At 45.0% G+C, this 22,157-nt stretch overlaps 1 protein-coding gene across 1 annotated transcript; it reads left to right on the forward strand.

The window, feature by feature from the left end:
* Window positions 1-9,664: 9,664 nt before the first annotated feature.
* LOC132394707 (zinc-binding protein A33-like) lies at window positions 9,665-21,278 on the forward strand. Its single transcript, XM_059971090.1, has 6 exons — window positions 9,665-10,204; window positions 10,306-10,401; window positions 10,490-10,723; window positions 11,880-11,902; window positions 11,993-12,114; window positions 20,077-21,278. Exons 1-6 carry the CDS (start codon window positions 9,782-9,784, stop codon window positions 20,604-20,606), a joined length of 1,428 nt encoding a protein of 475 aa, XP_059827073.1. The 5' UTR covers window positions 9,665-9,781; the 3' UTR covers window positions 20,607-21,278.
* Window positions 21,279-22,157: the final 879 nt, after the last annotated feature.

The following is a 22,157-nucleotide window of genomic DNA, read 5'->3' on the forward strand; positions in this document are numbered from 1 at the left end:
TTCATCCCTCCTCTCCCCCACTGTCAGAAACACACTGAGTCTCAGCAATTTGCAGAACGGTAAACTTTATTTTTCGAGTCTGCAGAGTCGGACCCAACCAGCTCCTGCTAGATTGAGTGCCGAATTACACTTTGCACAGTTTTTTATACCCTACATTCTTCTTTAATCTCATTACAAAATTACAAATGTGATTACCCCTTTGGCCCACTTATCAGCCTCAGCGCATTAACACCGTTATTGTTCAACCGTTAAGCATGTCTTCCCGTTACCTGTATCGCTTCTTTAATCAGCAAGCTATTGTTTCATCCTGATTTTGCAAATTGGTTTATACGTTGCCCTGCAAGTTGCTTTGCACGTTCTTTCTGTGTCAGCACATTCTAAATGCATTCTTAAGAATCATTTCTCTCAATCCACCCTTTTTCTTTTTAGAATGTGCTATCAGTTGGGCTTTTGCCACGGGTTTACATAGGCTTCTTCCTCTAGCTCTATTTCCCTTTGTAGGAGTACCTGAACAGGATCAGCTGGGGCCCTTGGTTGCATGACTTGTCTTGCCACCCGAGCTACTAGCTCCCGCAAGCAGGGGATCAGACATGGTAGCAGAAGGAGGACCATCAATCCCCCTCCTATAACCCCTAAAGCGGTTCGCCACCAGCCTCCTTTCAACCATCCGTCCAGCCAGTCCCAATACCCCAGCGGCTTCCAGGTCTGTACCGGCACGTGGGCCAGTTTCCTTATTTTATCTGATATTTTTTTGAACCACCTTTCCGTTGTCATCTATCTTTAAGCAGCAGTTGGTTAGATTAAACTTTCCACATACTCCTCCTTTTTGTTGTAGTCATAACATTTCTCGTTTACATGCGAGTGTGATACAAAGGACCCTGGAAAAACCGTCATGCCCACCCTTACCGTCGTCCTGCACTTATCACATCCCCCTTCAGCGCTTCTCAACAATAGCAGTATATACATTACAGTCCCAAAGTTCATTCTGTCCGTCTTTTGAGCTTTAGCACCATCGGGTCTTCTCCCTGGACACGTCCATTCTGCACCTTCTTCGGGCTTTACAGGTCCCTTGATTCTCGTGGCGTGGGTCCACCCTTTTTCTTTTCTCCTTACTGCGGCTTCGGTGGTCAGTAGCACCTGGAATGGGCCTTCCCACTGCGGCTGTAACTTCTCTGGCTTCCAAGTCTTAATCAGGACCCAGTCACCGGGCTGAGTTCGGTGGAGTGCGAAGTCCAGAGGTGGGGTTTGTGCGAGTAACCCCTTCCTGCGCAATTCTGCAAAAGAACGAGACAGTGCCTGTAAATAGTCCCTTACAAAGACATCTCCCCCTTGCAGGGAAGGATAGCCCTCCACCTTGTTCCAATATGGAAGGCCAAACAACATTTCATAAGGGGATACTCCTATATCTTTTCGAGGAGCCGTGCGGATTCTTAGTAGGGCCAGGGGTAGACACTTGGTCCAGGGTAGCTTGGTTTCCATCATTAGTTTTGTCAATTGCGTCTTCAAAGTGCTGTTCATCCTCTCAACTCTTTCTGAGCTCTGAGGGTGCCAGGGGGTGTGCAGCTTCCACTGGATTCCTAAGGCGTCACAGATTAGCTGGTGTGTTTTTGAGGCAAAGTGTGTTCCCCTATCTGAATCAATAGACCCCATTATTCCATATCTCGGGACTATATTTTCTAATAGGATCCGTGCCACTGTAGGGGCGTCCGCTTTAGTGGTTGGGAATGCTTCCACCCACCGAGTGAAGTGATCCACAATTACTAACAGGTACTTCCATCTCTGAACTTGTGGTAGTTCCGTAAAGTCTATTTGGATCCGATGGAACGGTCGGACGGCTAGTGTTTGTCCCCCCTTATGGGTGGCACGCATCATTTTCTTGTTTACCTTTTGGCAGGTGTAACAGCCCCACACCTCCTGTTGAGCTAGTGTGAATATCCCTTTACAAACATAGTCCCTTAGGATAGTGTCGCACATAGCTTGCACTCCCCAATGGCTTTGTTGGTGTAGTTGTTGCAGTATATGACGAGTTACTTCCTTATTCAGTACTTGCCGTCCGCCGGGGTCTTCCACTCGCCTTCTGATGTTTGTCGGGCTCCCCTGTTGATTCCCCGTATAAGAACTGTGCCGGGTTACAACTATTGTTCCTTTCAAAGCTTACATCATCCCCGACCATCAGAATGGTTTCGTATTTCAGTATGCGAGAGTCCGTCAACCACCGCTGAGCTTTTTGGGCTAAGAGGGTGCTAACGGAGTGCTGGGTATACACCGTCATTCTTCCCCCAAAGGTTAATTTCCGTGCTTCTTCTACTAGTACGGCTGCTGCCGCTACGGCTTGTATGCACGTCGGCCATCCCCGGGATACCGGGTCTAACATTTTTGATAAAAAGGCCACAGGTTGCCGCTTTCCTCCTTTTTCTTGGGTTAGTACTCCTAACGCAGTTCCTTCATTGTTTGTTGCATACAGCTGAAAGGGCTTTTCCAGTGCTGGCAGTGTTAATACCGGGGCCCAAATTAGTTGCCCTTTTATTTTCCTGAACTTCTGTTCTTCTTCTTCGGTCCAGCTGATTATTCCCCGGTCTTCCTTTGCCAATTTGTCGTACATAAACTTCACCAGGGAGGTATAATTTTCTATCCAAATCCGGCAATAGCCCACTAAGCCCAGAAATTGTCTTATTTCCTTCTTTGTCCTGGGAAGCGGTATTTTAGTTATTCCCGCTATTCTTTCTGGGGTTATTTGGCGGTGCCCTTTACTGACTCTGTGTCCGAGATATGTTATTTCCTTCTCGACAAATTGCAGTTTCTTCTTGGACACCCGCAATCCTTTTTCTCCTAGGTAATTCAGGAGTCTTATAGTATCGTCTCGCACTACCTCCTCTGCTGGTCCCGATAGTAGTAGGTCATCGACATACTGTAATAGTTGGTTCTTTTCGGTACAATGGAATCCAGCCAATACTTGCTCCAGTACCTGTTCGAATAGGTTTGGGGACTCCGTGAACCCTTGGGGCAAGACGGTCCACCGGAGTTGCTTCTTCCGCCCAGTGAAGGGATTTTCCCATTCAAATGCGAACATATCTCGGCTACCTTCCTCCAACGGGCAACTCCAAAAGGCATCTTTTAGATCTATCACACTGAACCATTCATGTTCAGGAGGTATTTTGCTCATTAATGTATAGGGGTTAGGCACTACCGGGTATCGTGTTTGGACTACCGCATTTAAGCCTCTCAGATCTTGAACCATTCGATACGTGCCGTCGGGCTTTCGGACCGGTAGGATGGGGATATTAAAGGGTGACATACATTCTTCCAGGAGTCCATCTGATACTAATGTCTCAATTACAGGTTGTAATCCCCTCCTCCCTTCCATGGCAATGGGATATTGCCGTCTTCTCTCTTCTGCTTGTTTGTCCCACTGTGGGTCGTTTACTGGAAATTTCCGGTCCCCCGGTAACTCATTCGGCTGTTCCCTTCCCCAAATTGATATTGCAGCTTGTCGTATCATTTGCCTCTCTTGTGCAGAAAATAGCGTTCCCATAATCGCATGCATTTCTTCCCAAGTGTAAACATTAGGTCCTAAGAATTGATCCAACTGTTCTGCCAGTCCCATCGGATCTTCTAATAAAGTTTTCATATCTTTCTTAAATCCTCGTACTTCGGTACTTGTCAGAGGGACGTTTACAAATCCTGTTCCTCCCCGTTCTCCTCCCATTGGAACCTCTCGAAGGGGACACAGCTGTACCTCTTCCTTTTTTAATTCGTCTTTCTTTTTCTTATCTGCTCCTGTCACACTCCTTGTTTCGATCCTTGCTTTTGCTTTTTCCCTAACATCCCTCTCCGGGTCTATTTCTTCTGTTTTTTCACTTTCTTCACGTCCTCCCTCTGCTCCCGCAAGGGGCGTAGAAGGCTGGACATAGGGAGGGGGTAAATGATCGAGTGGGTCCCACTTCCGCTCCCCTTTAATGCCCAATTTAAAACTCTTTGTTGTTACTCCTGGCCAGGGAGCCCAACAAAAAGCATAAGCAATTTCTTCCGGTTTTACACTTGGTTTTGAATTAACGTAAATGTTTAAGGCTTGTCGTACCCAATCCTCCTCAGACCCAAGCCACGACCACCAGACCGCAGGTTTTTCTATCGGCTGTTTCGACCAAATTAAACAGTACTGTATCATTTTTTTCTTTTGTTTCCCTTTTAGTCTTCCACATCCCCAATTCTCAAACATTCTACCGAGGGGGCTATCAGGAGGAACCCCCGGGTATGGTCCCGGTCTTCTCCGTCTCCTCTTTCTTTTTAGAGCCACCCCCACCCATCTTATTCCGCTCTTACTTAATCAGGAGGACCCCCGGGTAGCGATCCCGGTCTTCTCCGTCCTTACTTATTCCCGCACCTTTCTACTATAATAGTAGGCACTTACCCGGTGCGTCCTGGGGACTTCCAGTACCAGGTACTGTCCCCTTCTCCCCGTTTACCGCTCTGCGCTGTCCGGATATCACTCGCTCAAGCCGCGTTGGAGCGACGAGCAAGGAGTCAGGGACCGCCAAACTCGGCGGGGTGCACCGTCTCCGATGTCCTTCCTCGTGTCCACCGTGGCCGGAGTGTGGATCCCGGACGAGCCCCCACGTTGTCAGAAACACACTGAGTCTCAGCAATTTGCAGAACGGTAAACTTTATTTTTCGAGTCTGCAGAGTCGGACCCAACCAGCTCCTGCTAGATTGAGTGCCGAATTACACTTTGCACAGTTTTTTATACCCTACATTCTTCTTTAATCTCATTACAAAATTACAAATGTGATTACCCCTTTGGCCCACTTATCAGCCTCAGCGCATTAACACCGTTATTGTTCAACCGTTAAGCATGTCTTCCCGTTACCTGTATCGCTTCTTTAATCAGCAAGCTATTGTTTCATCCTGATTTTGCAAATTGGTTTATACGTTGCCCTGCAAGTTGCTTTGCACGTTCTTTCTGTGTCAGCACATTCTAAATGCATTCTTAAGAATCATTTCTCTCACCCACCTTTTAAATCAACTTGTCAGCTTTTTCTCTCCAGTCCTGCCAAAGGGTTTTGGCTCAAAACATCAACTGTACTTTTTTCCATAGATGCTGCCTGGCCTGCTGAGTTCCTCCAGCATTTTGTGTGTTTTGCTCAGATTACAATATTGCTTTTCTTTTTAAAATTTCCACAATCTGTTGTCTTTTGCACATTTGCTGTTTATCTGTCTTTCGTGTAAGCCGGACAGTGGTTCTGCCCGTACCTATCCCTTGCCTCCGTCAGGCAGCTCCGGCCGACCTGCCGCTGCCCGGTGGGGGTTCTGCCCCATCCTCCGCTTCCACCCGAACTCTGGGATAGTGCCCCGCACCCGCCTAGGGGTTCGCGCCTTGCCCAGGCCTCTGGTGTTTCCGCCTGGGGGGGCGTCCCTACCCAGGATATATGCAGCCCGCCCAGGGAGGGCTCTCCGCCGGCTTATCTAAACTGCCTGCCTGCCTGAATCCAGGGACCTGTCCACCTGCCTGCCTGAATCCAAGGACCTGTCTACCTGCCTGCCTGAACCCTGAGGACCTGCCTGCCTGCCTGAATCCAGGGACCTGTCCACCTGCCTGCCTGAACCCTGAGGACCTGCCTGCCTGCCTGAATCCAGGGACCTGTCCACCTGCCTGCCTGAACCCTGAGGACCTGCCTGCCTGCCTGAATCCAGGGACCTGTCTACCTGCCTGCCTGAACCCTGAGGACCTGCCTGCCTGCCTGAATCCAGGGACCTGTCCACCTGCCTGCCTGAACCCTGAGGACCTGCCTGCCTGCCTGAATCCAGGGACCTGTCTACCTGCCTGCCTGAACCCTGAGGACCTGCCTGCCTGCCTGAATCCAGGGACCTGTCCACCTGCCTGCCTGAACCCTGAGGACCTGCCTGCCTGCCTGAATCCAGGGACCTGTCCACCTGCCTGCCTGAATCCAAGGACCTGTCTACCTGCCTGCCCGAACCCTGAACCCTGAGGAACTGCCTGCCCGAACCCTGGGAGCCCGCTCCGCTCTGCCTGCCCGAACCCGATCTACCTGAACCCTAGCTCTACCCTTTAGTGCCATGGCATCCCCATCCTGTCCTCCCCCTAGTACTTAAGTGTCTGCGTCCTGCGTTTGGGTCCATCCGGCCCCTCCTGACAGTTCGGCAGGTTTCGAAAAGGACCCCACTCCCACCCCGCATTCTTCTAAATTCCAGTGAGTATAGACTCAAAGCTGCCAAATGTTCCTCGTATGTTAACCCTTTCATTCCTGGAACCATCCTCAGAAACCTCCTCTGCACTCTCTCCAAAGACAACACATCATTTCTGAGATATGGTGCCCAAAACTGTTGACAACACTGCAAATGCGGCCTGACTATCAGAATTATCTCCTTGCTTTTATATCATATTCCCCTTGAAATAAATGCCAGCATTGCATTTGCCACAGACTCAACCATTTAAATTAACCTTCTGGGAGTCTTGACGAGGACTCCTAAGTCTCTCTACACCTCTGATGTTTGAACCTTCTCCTCATTTAGATAATAGTCTGCAGTATTATTTCTTTTACCAAAATGGATTATCATACTTTTCCCAACACTGTATACCACCTGCCACATTTTTCCCTTTTCTTCCACTTTGCCTGAGTCCAGCTGCAGCCACATTGCTTCCTCAGCACTACCTCCACCTATCTTCGTATCATCCACAAACTTTGCCACAAAGCCATCAATTCCATTATCCAAATCTGTGAAAAACAATGTGAAAAGTAACAGTCCCAATACTGACCCCTGAGGAACACCACTAGTCACTAGCAGACAACCTAAAAAGGCCCCTTTTATTCCCACTTGCTGCCCCCTGCCTGCCAGCCGTTCCTCTATCCACACCAGTATCTTTCCTGTAACACCAAAGGATTTTATCTTGTTAAGCAATCTGATGTGTGGCACCTTATCAGATGCCTTCTGAAAATCCAAGTGAATGACATCCATTGCTTTTCCCTTGTCCACCCTGCTTGTTACTTCCTCAAAGAACTCTAACAGATTTGTCAGGCAAGATTTCCCTTTACAGAAACCATGCTGACTTTGACTTATTTTATCATTAGTCTCAAAGTACGCCAAAACCTTATCCTTAGTAATAGAACGCCAACACTTTCCCAACGACTGACGTTAGGCTAAAAAGCCTACAATTTTCATTCTTTTGCCTTCCTCCTTAAAGAGTGTGGTGACATTTGCAGTTAGGCCACAATGAAGCTATAGTGTGATACTGGTGTAGCAAGAGACCTTTGAAGGTGCCAGCTCCAGTCAATAATCTGAATCTGGCATCTCTCATTTTTAAAGCAGACTGTGAACTTGGTAACCAGATAAATGGGTTACAATTCCATCAAAGATCACTGAGTGGGAACGTCTCAATAACCCTTCTTAGTTAATAAATAACAAGACTCTGAAGGACATTAATTCCTTTTAATCTTGACTCAGGTTCTGACCAGACCAAGTTTTAGGTGTCTCGTATTTTCCTCCTAGCATTTTCTCGGTTCCACAAGGAACTGATTATCACAGGGAACTTAATTCAAAGTTCAAGTTCAAAGTATATATAATTATCAAAGAATATCTAAATTATACAACCTTGAGATTTGTTTGCTTACAGGCAGCCTCAAAACAAGAAATCCAAATGAGCCCAATTTAAAATAACACCAAGACCAACACAGAGAAAAGAAAAACAGGCAAATCATGCAAACAATAGACGAGAGCAATTATATTCTGAATTATTTGTTTCAACAGTTTGTGGCAATATTCATTTAATCATGAGTCTCAGTTTTAAGAGAAGATCGGACAAACACCCATGAGATCTAAAAAACATTAAATAGAAACTCCATAGAGTCAATAGACAATAGACAATAGGTGCAGAAGTAGACCATTCGGTCCCTCGAGTCTGCACCGCCATTCTGAGATCATGGCTGATCATTCACTATCAATACCCAGTCATTGACTCATGTAGCACCTTTTGACCCATCATGCCCATACCAACCGTTGATTTTCATCTGTTAATCCCATTGGTAGATTTCTATGTTTTGGCTATTTTAGCTTTGTATTGATGATTCTTAAATGCTGTGAGAGAGATTCTTAATGCAGTGATTATGAGTGAAATATTCCTCGTTATTCTCCCTCCACAATGTTTACCTTTTACTGTAAACTTAGGTGTTTCCCTCGGAGTTAGACCCTATAATGCTGCTTGTAATGGTTACCATGCTAAATGGGACAGGATTTGAATAGATGGTTTGTTTCTGTCCATAGATGCTGCCTGTCCTGCTGAGTTCCTCCAGCATTTTGTGTGTGTTGCTCTGGATTTTCACCATCTGCAGAATCGCTTGTGTTTAAATAGATCCAGTACCTTTAGCACTGAGTGTTCATGAGTCGATGTGGTCTGTGAGGAGCAGGATGGTATTCGACCACAAACAGAAACCCCTTGGGCCAATATTTCACTCACTTTACCTGTACTATTAATCCAGGAAGCCAACCTGAATCAGGAAAGTGGAAGGATATCCCTGAACTGGCACATGTACCTGAGAACTCCATCTTCCTATCCAACGGGGCTTGTCTCTGGAGCTGCATGAGTTAACCAATCAGAAAGAGGGAAGTGATTTCCACTCATGGGGTTAATGCAGAGCAAGTGAGCTCAAGAATTACATCAGATGTGATGACAGAAAATTCTTCACTCGCCAGGCACCAGAAAGCTAGATGTGTCTTACCCTGCATATTCTGCTGTCATGTCTCAATAGTGTTCATGTATCTGCCACCTTGCAATACAATATTTTCTCCAGATCTCCTGCTTTTTTACAGAAATAATTTCGCTAACAGTGGTTCCAGATTTCCACTTAACCACCATTTCCCCACATGCGATCAAAAGCTGTCTGAAGTGTTATCAGACCCGTTTGTCACGGCATACGCTGGCAAAGACTGATGCCAAGTGCAGAGGAAAGGTAGACTCTCATGTGGGAGACAGCAATCAGGGTTTATCCACCATGACAATCCGTGGCTTGGCAGAGCGACGCTGTGAGATGTAACATTCTCAAAGCTAGGATCCTATGATAAGCGCTAATTGAGAGTCCACTTAAATTGTCACAGAACACAGAAAATCCATACCTCTCAAAATCAACTTAAGATTAAAAATAAAGCACCGGGGAAACCAAGTTTCCTTACGACAACAATTAACAAGTTCAGGTTGTCCAGTAAACTCGGAGCCCAACGCTGTCCGTCTCCTACACAGGCAGAAAGAGCTCATTACACCCGGCTACCATGGCTCTCATAAGGATTAGCTTACCCACTGAAATATACAATGAAAAGTGTGGTTTGACTCAACAACCAACACTACCCGTGGATTTACTGCGACAGCCCACAAGTGTCACTATACGTTCTGGCACTAACGTAGTGAGCCCACTTCTAAAGGTAGCTCGTACGTCTTTAGAATGTGGGAGAAAACTGGAGCTCCGGGAAACTCGCGTGGTCAGGGGGAGATGGTACAAACTCCTTGCAGCCTACAGCGAGAATTGAACCCGGTCACTGACACGGTGAAGTGCTATACTAACCACTATGCCGCCTCAGTGATAGTCGGGTCAACTTGCTATCTTAGCAATCCTTCCTTCCTGTGGAATTGGTTAGAAAATGCCAGGATGGATTTACTCCGCTCTCCTCCAGCGACATTAGTCCATTTAATTTTCATATCCCGAGTGCTACAGTGGATGCTCGAGGTATTGCAGTAGTTCTGCAATTCTCCGAAAGCGGAAGAGTTTTGGACGAGGAAATGCCAGAGTTAATAATGGCTTCGAAACACCAAGTTGAGAGTTTGACCGAGGAGTTAATTTGTCCTGTCTGTCGCGATGTATTCGATGATCCGGTGTCACTGGACTGTGGGCACAACTTCTGCCGCTCCTGTATCACACGGTTAGGGAAGGAGAAGAGAAATTACTGCCCGCAATGTAGAGAGGTGTTGAGCGATCGCTCTCTGAGAGTAAATCGGGCATTGGCAAATCTGGTTGAGAAGGCTCAGAAATTAAACATGAATCTGAAAGAGAAGGGAAGGAAATCTCTCTGCCGAGAACACGACGAAGAATTTAAGCTGTTTTGTGAAACGGACGGGAAAGTCATCTGTCTGATTTGTGCAACAGCGCGCGAACACAAGTCTCACAATATCATGCCGCTTAAAGAAGCGGTGGAAATCGTCAAGGTAAAGGCGAAAACAGTTTGATCACGCAGCTATTTCCTTGTATTTTAATATCTAACTCTCTCGTTCTGTTTTTTCTTCTTTTTTAACAAACACATTCTCAGCATCAAGTTAAGTCTTCCATAAATTCTCTCACAAAAAAGAAATCAGTGATCGAGGAAATGCATCAAGAACAAAAACTCAAGATTTCTGGAGTCGAGGTGAGGTCTCGTTTCATGGAAAGGCGCCAACTTGTGTCAATTCGTTTATGCTTATCGTGTCTAAATATATTCCCCTTCTGTGTGGCAGGTACAGAGGCGCAGCCTGGAGTCCTACATCAAGTCGGAATTCGCCAGAATGCACCAGATTCTCGAGCAGAAACAGCAGCGCATTCTCGGAGAACTCGAGGAAGAAGCGCGGAAGATTTTAAATAAAATGGAGAAAAATCTTTGGGAGATTGAAGATTATTTAAATTCTGTAGCGCATGAACTCTCAACATTACAGAAACAGGTTGATCAAGGAGATGACGTGATATGCCTGAGGGTGAGGGATTATATTTCAGTTTGTTTCAACGTTAGTTTTATTTGTCACGTGTTTACATGAAATTAGGCGATAATTTTGAAATACTATAAACGCGCGATTTTCTGATTAATTTGAACTGATTTAAAACAGAGGTGCTTCATCCCTTGCAAGGTGAATCCGTTATTGTTACCGCATTAACTATCCTCGCACACTGTCTGCATTGTACACACCCCTACCCCCTGCCCCCCTATACACACACACACACACACACACACACACACACACACACCCCTCCGCGGTTGCTCTAGTCCTTCTAGTCCTTTATCTGTTTTCCCAGCGTTAATATTCCTCTGACATTGGCACGGACATTTACACGCTGTGAATGTGCCCGGTGTGGTGGGTACGAGCGTGATTGTGTCTACGAGCGGGAGCTAATACTAGACTCTCAAATCAGATTTACATTCTTTCCGGTATGCATCCGTGTTTATTCATCTGCTTGTAATTTGCCCAGTCGGTTTCTGGCACTCAAAAAATACATCCTGTTGACACCAAAGAGAGGCAAATCTCCACCGCATTTCAGCGAAGGGGGGCGGGGCTGGGCTGTGGAGGCTGCGGGGTGAGCGGTGAAAGAGGTAATGGGGTTAAGAGTGAAATCTGATAGGAGAGGACCGTGGACCATGGGAGGAGCTGGAGATGAGAAGAGACGGGATAATAGGGGAGACAGAATGAGGAAAGGCAAAAAGACAGACAGACAGAGAGAGGGAGAAATTGCTGGAGGTTAGGGTTCACTTTTATTTGTCCATAATTTTTTGAGTTACACATTCTGTTCACTAAAGCTCCTTTGGGATTTACCGTTTACTACTTCAGATATTTAATATTGAGGTTTGGTTTTTACACAAGTAGATATAACATCCACATCCAGCCTATGAATTCTGGTGATATTCTAAAACTAATTATTCCTTTCATTGTGGTGGTCATATTTTCTCATTCCTCGTAATTGCATCCTTTCAGACAAACATCAGGTACAAACGTTCTTCCTGCTTGGACTTTCTCCTGTGCTTTTACCTCCTTCATGCAACCTCCTCTTGTTATCCGTGTTTGGGAATCCATATTAGTTTGTAGCAGCTTGGAACCATTCAGTCTCATCAAATTCACATTTGTGTTTTATTGCTTTCAGGAGAAAGATAACTGGAAGAGGAGGTAAGATACACTTGACTCAAACTCCTCACAGTTATGTGAAGTAATTAGAAAAGATGTTGATGTTCACAATTGGTTGCTTACTTTTTGCAGGATCAGTGAGGAGGACTATACATTATCAGTGGCAGATGGTGGTGTCCTATCGGTTGCAAAATTCGATCACCCCTTTTTGGGGAACACAGCATTGGGTGAAACATTGGATGTCATTAAGCGAGGTAAATCTGACACACACAAATTCAGAACATGGTACATAGAACAGTACAGCACTGTACAGGCTTTTCAGCCCACGATATTGTTCTGACCCTTTAAATTAGTCCATAATCTACCAAACCTTTCCTCGCCACATATCCCTCCATTTTTCTTTTATCTACATGCCCATCAAAATGTTAAATATCAGTAATGTACCTGGCTCTGTCAATACCCAGTGTTACGTACCCCGTAACTGGGTTAACAGACCAGCAGCAATAGAAGAATCCGTTGGAGTCTGCTGGTACTGTAACTAAAAGTATTTATTAGTAAAATAAGCAAAATAGTATCAATAATACAAATATACATATAAAACAGGTTAGTAATAATAAACATAGAAGTGTAGGAATAATAATCAATAATAAGAAACAAGCTCTATCAATGTCTAGGGGTAAATGAATTGTCATAGAAGAATATAAAGTTCAGTTCAGTTCATTCACGCTGAGGTAGTGGTTGTTGTGTTGTAATTGTTGGAGAGAGAGAGAGAGCGCGAGCAAGAGATTGAGCAGCTGCAGCCAGCAAACCTTCTCTTGTCTTCTGATTCCGTTGTATCGTTGTGGTCATTCAGTTATGACCCCTCCATTCTCGGCTAGACCGTTCTACTGTGGTGGACTCCTCACCCTGGCATGAGTGGACACACACACAAGTCCCCACCGGCCCTGCTGTCACACTGTGAGCTTTATTGACCGATCTTCTGATTCGGTCCTCTTAGTCCCCACCTTCCTGTGGTGCACAACACTCTGTCAGTGTCCACTGGTGTGTCTGAAGGCGTCTTCCCAGACCTGTCTTTTATCCCCACTGACGGGGTATCAACCATCTATCAATTCAATATGTCCATATCCATCAAACTAAGCCACTCCTGCTGTCTCCTCAGGAATGTTAACAAGCAAAGAAACGTCCTTGTAGCGAAAGATAAACAATCAGTGAAGTATCCATAATACATAAACCAATTGTCTCTCTCTTATCTGTAGCAGATGTCTCTGCCTCTGTTCTTCATCTCTCTCTCTCTCATTAGCAGCATAGCAACAGCAATAGTTCATAGTTCTCAAGGGGGGGGATGGTTAACTCTGCACCCCATTTCCATCTGGTCTGTTCAGCACTCATAAAACCCCCATCCATCAAGGAATTTTCACCATAGTGAATATTAACTAGTAAAGCACATTACAGAGTCTAATATAATATGGAAGTGGTCATCAACTACAAGAATAATACAGATATATTTTCAAATTAACACCTGGATAAACAATCAGCAATTACATTATCACTCCCCTTTACATGTTGCATTTTAATATCGAATTCTTGTATCAACAGACTCCAAATTAATAACCGTCTATTTTTATTCTTCATGTTAGCCAAAAATACCAAGGGGTTGTGATCAGTATAAACAATTAATGGTCTCTGTGCCAAACAAATGTAGACCTCAAAATGCTGTATCGCCAGGATAAGTGCCAGTAATTCTTTCTCCACAGTGGAATTAATTCTTAGCTTAGGTGTATATTACAAAGTGTGAACCAATACATGTGTGATTATAATATCATACATTATAGAAGTTTGTGCAAATACTAATCTCTATTTTACTTTTCAACTTAACATTTAGTCAATCAACCTGCAATGACCTTGTCTTTATTATTCACACACTTTGTTACCAAAAAAAATCAAATTCCTGCAAAACCAGATTTTGTTATTCAAAGTGGCATTTGGACAACCCTTGCCTCTTTTCCACTTAACTCTCATGTGACCAGCTGGCTCACCAGCTTGGAATAGGCCTTCACCGACTCCCTTCACTGGAGTTAGCTTATCACCAATGTTTTCCAAACTAAGCCCATTTGCTGAACTTCCACACCACTCATTAATTTTAAGCAGGTCATCAATTTTATCTTCAGGATCTTTAATTCTATTAGTTTCCAGTTTATCACCTGCCTTAGGATCAATGACTGACCAGCCCCAATATCTCTCCACATCCGCACTGGAACTGGGGTTTCTCCCTCCTTCACTGATACCATCCCTTCCGAAATGAACCTCTCACACCCCTCTTGGGCTCTACCTAACCTTGCATTCCTCATCAATCTGTTGACCAGCTCAATGCAACCAGTCGGGGGTTGTCGTTTTTCCTTTTCCTGTCTCCTTCTTCGGAGCCATGCACTTAGATGCTATATGGCCAGCCTTTCCACGATTATAACATGTAAAGCTGGGAAACTTCCTGCCAGCCTGCTTTTCCTTCTCCTTGCCTTTTCCGGTAGTCCCCTGCTTATTCTCAGACTTAGCCAGTGGGCTTTCCCTACCGACTCTACTACCTCTCTGGTAGTTCTTATTTGGGGGAAATTTTATCTTGTAAGTTAAGGCATACTGGTCTGCTAACTTGGCAGTCGCAGACAGAGTTTCTGTCTCCTTCTTGTCCACGTACGTCCTCATACCTTCAGGGACACAACCTTCGAAATGCTCGATCAGCATTAGCTGTAGCAGTTTGTCATAATCCCCAGTGACCCCTTTTGAGGTGTACCAACACTCACAATACATTTGCATCTCACAGGCAAACTCTAAATATGTAAGGTTCCACAGCTTTCTCAAGTTCTGGAACTTCTGCCGGTATGCCTCCGGAACGAATTTATAACTCCTCAGTATAGCCCTTTTTACTTCATCATAATCTTTAGCCTCATCCATAGACAATGCCGAGTAAGCTTGCTGAGCCTTCCCCTTAAGAGCACTCTGTAACAGAACAGCCCACTTCCTCTTAGGCCAGTTCTGATTCACAGCAACTTTCTCAAAATGGAGGAAGTACCTATCGACATCCATCTCCTCGAACGGGGGAACCAACTTAATCTCCTGACCAATCTTGAACCCCTTGTTTGGGTCTGCTACCTGATCTTCTCCCCTCGATGCCTTTAACATTCTTCCAGCTCAAACTGCTTCTCTCTCTCCCTTTCTTCCCTCTACCTTTCAGCTTCTTCCCACTCTAGCTTCCTTATCCGGAGCTCATGCTCCCTTTTCTTTTCCTCCTCAGCCAAACTTAATTTTTCTAACTGAAGCTGGAGCTCACCCCTGTCTGGTTTACTCTCAGGGAACAGCTCCAACACCTCTACCAGGAACATGTTCTGGGATAAATAATGTGCGGCTATTGCTCTCTGTATCGCCGACTTCTGCATCGCTGGTTTAACCGCCGAGCGATTCAACCATCTCGCTATACTCAACAATTCCTTCTTTCTGGCATCCTCTAATGCCCCCATAGCTGGGTCTTTCAAAAATTTGTCAATCTCCATCTCTATTGGTTTCCGGTCTGGTTATCCACACAACCAGATCGGATAAGGGACTTCTATCCCGATTCACCGCCCCCCCCCCCATACTGTGATCAAATACCGGACGAGCCCCCAATTTGTTACGTACCCCGTAACTCGGTTAACAAACCAGCAGCAATAGCAGAATCCGTTGGAGTCTGCTGGTACCGTAACTAAAGGTGTTTATTAGTAAAATAAGCAAAATAGCATCAATAATACAAATATACATATAAAATAGTTTAGCAATAATCAACATAGAAGTGTAGGAATAATAATCAATAATTAAGAAACAAGCTCTATCAATGTCTAGGGGTAAATGAATTGTCATAGAAGAATATAAAGTTCAGTTCAGTTCGTTCACGCTGAGGTAGTGGTTGTTGTGTTGTAATTGTTGGCGAGAGAGAGAAAGAGAGCGAGCAAGAGATTGAGCAGCTGCAGCCAGCAAACATTCTGTTGTATTCTGATTCCGTTGTATCATTGTGGTCATTCAGTTATGACCCCTCCGTTCTCGGCTAGACCGTTCTACTGTGGTGGACTCCTCACCCTGGCATGAGTGGACACACACACACAAGTCCCCACCGGCCCTGCCATCACACTGTGAGCTTTGTGATCGATCTTCTGATTTGGACCTCAACCCCCCCCCCCCACCGTCCTGTAGGTGCACAACACTCTGTCAGTGTCCACTGGTGTGTCTGAGGGTGTCTTCCCAGACCTGTCTTTTATCCCCACTGATGGGGTATCAGCCATCCATCAACTCAATATGTCCACGTCCATCAAACTAAGCCACTCCTGCTGTCTCCTCGGGAATGTTAACGAGTAAAGAAATGACTTTGTAGCGAAAGATAAACAATAAGTGAAGAAGCCATAATACATAAATCAATTGTCTCTCTCTCTCTCTCTTATCTGTAGCAGATGTCTTTACCCCTGTTCTTCATTACTCTCTCTCATTAGCAGCATAGTTTTCAAGGGGGGGGGGAGAAGGTTAACCCTGCACTCCATTTCCATCAAGTATGTTCAGCACTCATAACACCAGACAGCACTTTCCATACATTTAACCACTCTCTGTATTATGAAAAACCTACCTCTGATAACCCCATGTATATTTGTCCAATCAAGTTTGTCCAATTCATATTACCCAGGGGGAATAGCTCTATCTGTACATCTTTTTATCTAATACACACCTATCAAGATTTCTGCCATCCTCCTTCGCTCCATAGAGAGAACCTTTAACTCACTCAATTTTCCTTATAAGAGATACTCTTCTTAAGTCGTGTCAATAGGGCAATGTTTATATAGTCTTGGGAGGTTTTAACATGCAGGTCGACTGGGAAAATTGGGGTGGTAATGGATATCAAGAGAGTTGAATGCCCATGAAATGCCTTTTTTGTCCAGTCAGCTTCTGGCACCTAGGGGGATCAGCAATACTAGATTGGATGTTATGTAATGAACCAGAAGTGATTAGGGAGCTTAAGGTAAAAGAGGCTTTAGGAAGCAATAATCGCAATATGTTTGAGTTCAATTTAATATGTCTTTCAGTGGAGTAAAGGATGAGAGAGGAGATGGCCAGAGTTAATTGGAAGGAGATACCGGCAGAGCAGCAATGGCTTGAGTTTCTGGGAAAAACGAGGAAGGTGCAGGACAGATGTGTTCCAAAACTGAAGAAATACTCAAATGGCAAAATAGTACAACCATGGCTGAGAAGAGAAGTCAAAGCTAATGTAAAGAGAGGGCATAAAACAAAAATTAGCAGGAAGATAGAGGATTGAGAAGCTTTTAAAAATCTCCAGAGAGCAGCTAAAAGAATCACTAGGAAGGAAAAGATAAAATATGAAAGCAAGCTAGCAAGTAATAGCAAAGTGGATAGTAAAAGTTTTTCAAGTATGTAAAAAATAATTGAGAGATTAGGGTGGATATAGGACCGCTAGAAAATGAGGCTGGAGAAATAATAACAGGGGACAAGAAGATGGTAGATCAACTGAATGAGTATTTTGCATCAGTCTTCACTGTGGAAGACACTTGTAGTCTGCCAGATGTTGTAGTGTGTGTGAGAAGAGAAGTGAGTGCAGTTACAATAACAAGGAGAAGGTGCTCAAAAAGCTGTAAGTACATAAGTCAGCCGGACCAGATGAACAGCACTCTAGGGTCCTGAAAGAGGTAACAGTAGAGATTGTGGAGGCATTAGTAAAGATCTTTCAAAAATCATTGGACTTCTAGCATGGTGCCAAAGGACTGGAAAATTGCAAATGTCATTCCAATCTTTAAAAAAGGAAGGTAGTCAAAAGGAAATTATAGACCAGTTAGCCTGACCTCAGTGGTTGGGAAGATGTTATGGAGTCCTTGGTCACATAGGACAAAGTCAACAGAGTTTCATTAAGGGAAAATATTGCCTGATGAACCTGTTGGAATTCTTTGAGGAGATTACAACTGGGACTTAGGAAACAGGCTGCTGAACAACTTAGACTAGAAGAATGTGCAAGGAAGTGGCAAATGAAATAAAATTTTGGAAAATGCATGGTTGTGCACTTTGGTAGTCAAAATAGATGTGAAGACTGTTTTTCTAAATGAGAAGAACATCCAAAATTCTGAGATGCAAAGGGTCTTGAGAGTCCTTGTGCAGAACACCTGAAAGTTAACTTGCAGGTTGAGTTGGGGGTGAGGAAGGCAAATGCAATGTTAGCATTCATTTCAAGAGGTCTAGGAAACAAGAGCAGGGATGTGATGCTGAGGCTTTAGAAGGCATTGGTGAGGCCTCACCTTGAATATTGTGAACAGTTTTGGCCCCTCATCTAAGAAAAGATGTGCTGGCATTGGAGAGGGTTCAGAGGAGATTCAGAAGGATGATTCTGGGAATGAAAGGGTTATCATATGAAGAACATTTGATGGCCCTGATTCTTACTTGCTGGAGTTTAAAAGGATGGTGGGGCGGGGATCTCATTGAAACATTTCGAATGTTGAAAGACCTTGACAAGGAAGATGTGGGAAGGATGTTTCCCGTGGTGGTGTAGTCTAGGACAAGACAGCACAGCCTTAGGATAGAGGGGCATCCTTTTAAAACAGATGTGGAGAAATTTCTTTAGCCAGTTGGTGGTGAATTTTTGGAATTTGTTACCACAGGCAGCTGTGGAGGCCAGGTTGTTGGGTGTATTTGGAACAGCAATTAATAGGTTCTTGATTGGACAAGTGTCCCATGGTTAGGCAAGAATTAAATTGAAGGATCACCGGGTGGTGTAGCTTGAAGGCCCAGAAGGGCCTATCCCCTCTGTATCTCAGTAAGTAAAAATTAATAGTGTGCTGAGCCGATCTGTTATTGTGCAGTCTGATTGACATGCATCTTCATACCCCTCCCATTATCCAAATGACTCTTACACATTGAAATCAAACCGCGCCCACCTTTTCCACTGGCAGCTTGTTCTACACTTGCTTGTCCTCTGAGTGAAGAAGTTCCCCTTAAACATTTTACTTTTCACACTCAACCCAAGACCTCTAGTTGTAGTCTTGCCCAACCTCGGAGGAAAAAGGCTGCATACATGTATCTGTATCCCTCATAATTTTGAATACCATGTATTCAAGGCCTCCCCTCCATGCTGAATCTGATTGACTGTGACCTCCCATTCCACTAGCCCATCAACCCCCCACAGAGAAGCATGATAGCAGTAAGACTAGACAGACAATAATCAGCAGTGATGTTGACTCCAAATGCAAAAAAAAGGCACCTTGAGGAGTTTCCATCACAAATGTATTCAAGAAGGTTCTGTGAACAAGGACACCGTGATGACTGCCTATACTTCCCACTGTAATCTATAAGCAAATGCATTGGTTTCTATTTGCAAAGTTCCTGAGAAGCATAGATAGGAAAGCAGAATCTTTTCCTTTGTGTAGACATGCTTTTAAGGCTGGGGAGGGAGTGGCTGAGCTTAAAGACGTCAGAGACAAGTTTTTCTATACACACAGAGTGGTAAGTGGTAAGAGAGAAGGGGTTATCAAGGGTATTCATGGTGGTCTGGTGATGAAGCAGTTAGCATAACACTTTTCAGCACCAGTGACCTGAGTTCAATTCCCACTGCTGTCTTTAAGGAGTTTGTACGTTCTCTCCATGACCACGTGGGCTCTCTCCGGGTGCTCCGGTTTCCTCCCACTGTCCAAAGACACGCCAGATAGTCGATTAATTGGCCATTATACATTGTCCTTTAATTAAGCTACTGTTAAGTAGGTGGGTTAGTGGGTGGCCTTTTCCGAGCTGTATCTCTTAATTAATAAAATAGACAAATAAACTTAGAAACATCGAAATTGACAGCACTACACAGGCCCTTTGGCCCACGATGTTGTGCCAACCATGTAACCCACTCCAGAAACTGCTTAGAATTTCCCTGCCACATAGCCCTCTATTTTTCTAAGCTCCATGTACCCTTCTAAGAGTCTCTTAAAAGATCTTATTGTATCCCTATTGTAACTTGATGACTAATAAAGTACAAACATTACAACTTAAATATTGGAACTCGACAAATAACATTTTGTACAAATATTATGACATACTACTACAACTTGCTAGATATATAGAAGTCTCTATATTTCAAAGTCCAATAATTATCTTCAAGTACCCTCCCTCAGTAAGCTACAAATCACCCTGGGATCTCCCTAATTTTTTGCTTCTCGCCCCAGTCTCCGTGACCCTGGATGTGGAAACGGCACATCCAGAGCTCGAGGTGTCTGAAGATCTCAAAGGACTGAGGCGGAACCCAGTGCTGAAGATTTTCGATAAAAACAGGAAGAGGTTCACGGTCTGGGGTTGTGTGCTGGGATCGGAGGGATTCACCTCGGGGAGACACTACTGGGAAGTGCAGGTGGTGAAGAATCTGGGCTGGAGACTGGGAATCGCCACGGAGTCTGTGGAGAGGAAGAAGGACATCAAACTGACACCGGACTCCGGACTCTGGACCATCGAGCTGGTTGATGACGTGATTCACGTCAACAATCTCACTCGATCACGTTGCCTTGCCGGTGTCCTCCCCAGGAGGGTGGGAGTTTATCTCAGTTACGAGTTGGGAAGAGTTTCATTTTACGATGCGGAGACCAAGTTCCATATCCACACCTTCACCGGGAATAAATTCACGGAGAAGCTCTATCCTTTCTTCTGGACTTGGGATGGAAACTGGCTGAGAATCTGCTCCAGTTCCAAACCAGGTCTGTAAACGGGTCGGGTCCCGGGGCCGGTGTCAGCAGTATGTCAGTGTAAATATAAATGTGCGGAGAGTGAAATAAATGCGATACGAGCCTGGCGACCCCCCTGGGATGATTGCTTCTTTCCAGTCACCTGGATCCCGTCTGCCTGCCAGTCCCATCCCTGGAGGGGGGAGTGTATCTCACTTGAGAGGTCAGGACCATTTCGTTTTACACCGTGGAGACCCAGCCTCATCTCCTCACGTTCGCGGAGAATCCCAGTCCTTTCTTTTGGACTTGGGATGGAGACTGGCTGAGAATCTGCTGCGGTCGTGCTCCGTGTTCCGGGTTTGGAAGTGGTCCCAGAACCGGCGTCCAGAGCAGACCCGAGTGGGTGGGGGGCTGAACCCCTGCTGATAACAGGTTGACACTGAGTGGGTCTCATGTCAACTCCCAGACTCCACAAAGTAAACCCCAATGGGCCTGGACGAAGCCAGTGTACAGTGGAAAGTGAGAAATGGAAGTCAATGGGACTTTGCAGAGTAACCAGACCAGACGGATCGAAGGACACTATGACATTCACTCTATGAAAGTACTGAGATGTGCTCTGGCATCCCTGGTTTTAATACATTGTCTGTTTCCATAATGGTAATGAAATATTTCTGTGAATTTATGAATATATTTTAGTTCACAAATAAACACTATTCATAAAATATTTATGTATGATTCATATATGTAAAATCCCTGAAGCAAAAACCAGTGCAAGGCTTCTGTGGATTAATTATATCTAGTCTATAAATTCATAGTCATTCCACACACCAGTGCACTTAGAGCGCCTTCGAACGCTGGCAGAGTGTTAGACAGGACTCAGCGCCTGAGTATCCAGTGGTAACAGGATCTTCGGCGTGTGTCTGTTCCCTACAAAACTTCTGCGTTAGCGAGTCGTGAGTGCAACGTGCCAGGCGGCAGCATGTGTGTGTACACTCAGTGGCAAGTTCATTAAGTACCGCTGTGTACCTAATAAAATGGCCACGGCGGTGGAAGCTGGTGTGGCCTCCTGCTGCTGAGGTCCACCCATTTCATCGTTCGACCTGCCGTACGTACAGAGACCCCTTTCTCCACACCACTGTTGTAACGGGTGGTTATCTGAGTTACTGTTGTCTTCCCATCAGCTGGAACCGGTCTGGCCATTCTCCACTGACCTCTCTCATGAACAATGTTCTCACTGGATTTTTGTTTGTTTTATTTTTATGCACCATCTCTATAAACCCTAGAGACTATGTGCGAGTGAGGCAAGGAACAGAAGGATTATACAGGTTAATACGTGACTGAGAGGATGGTGCAGGAGGGAGGGCTTCAGGTTTTTAGATAATTGGGCTTTGTTCCAGGGAAGGTGGGATCTGTTCCGACGGTTTACACCTGAACTGAAGCGGTACTAACATTCTTGCAGGAAAGTTCGCTAGTGCTTCTCGGGGGGGGGGGGGGGGTTTAAACTAAATTTGCAAGGGGCGGGGAATGCGAGAGAGGATAGCGAGATGAAGAATAAAGGACAGGTGGGGACTACACGGTTCCGGAATATTAAG

This window comes from Hypanus sabinus, chromosome 5 (genome assembly GCF_030144855.1).
Source record: "Hypanus sabinus isolate sHypSab1 chromosome 5, sHypSab1.hap1, whole genome shotgun sequence".
Taxonomy (NCBI): domain Eukaryota; kingdom Metazoa; phylum Chordata; class Chondrichthyes; order Myliobatiformes; family Dasyatidae; genus Hypanus; species Hypanus sabinus.

Excerpts from the sequence above, each read along its gene's own strand:
- LOC132394707 (XM_059971090.1), top strand. The coding sequence starts at position 9,782 with ATGCCAGAGTTAATAATGGCTTCGAAACACCAAGTTGAGAGTTTGACC. Across the intron at positions 10,402-10,489 it reads TCAAGATTTCTGGAGTCGAG|GTACAGAGGCGCAGCCTGGA; the intron begins GTGAGGTCTCGT and ends TCTGTGTGGCAG. Across the intron at positions 11,903-11,992 it reads AAAGATAACTGGAAGAGGAG|GATCAGTGAGGAGGACTATA; the intron begins GTAAGATACACT and ends TACTTTTTGCAG.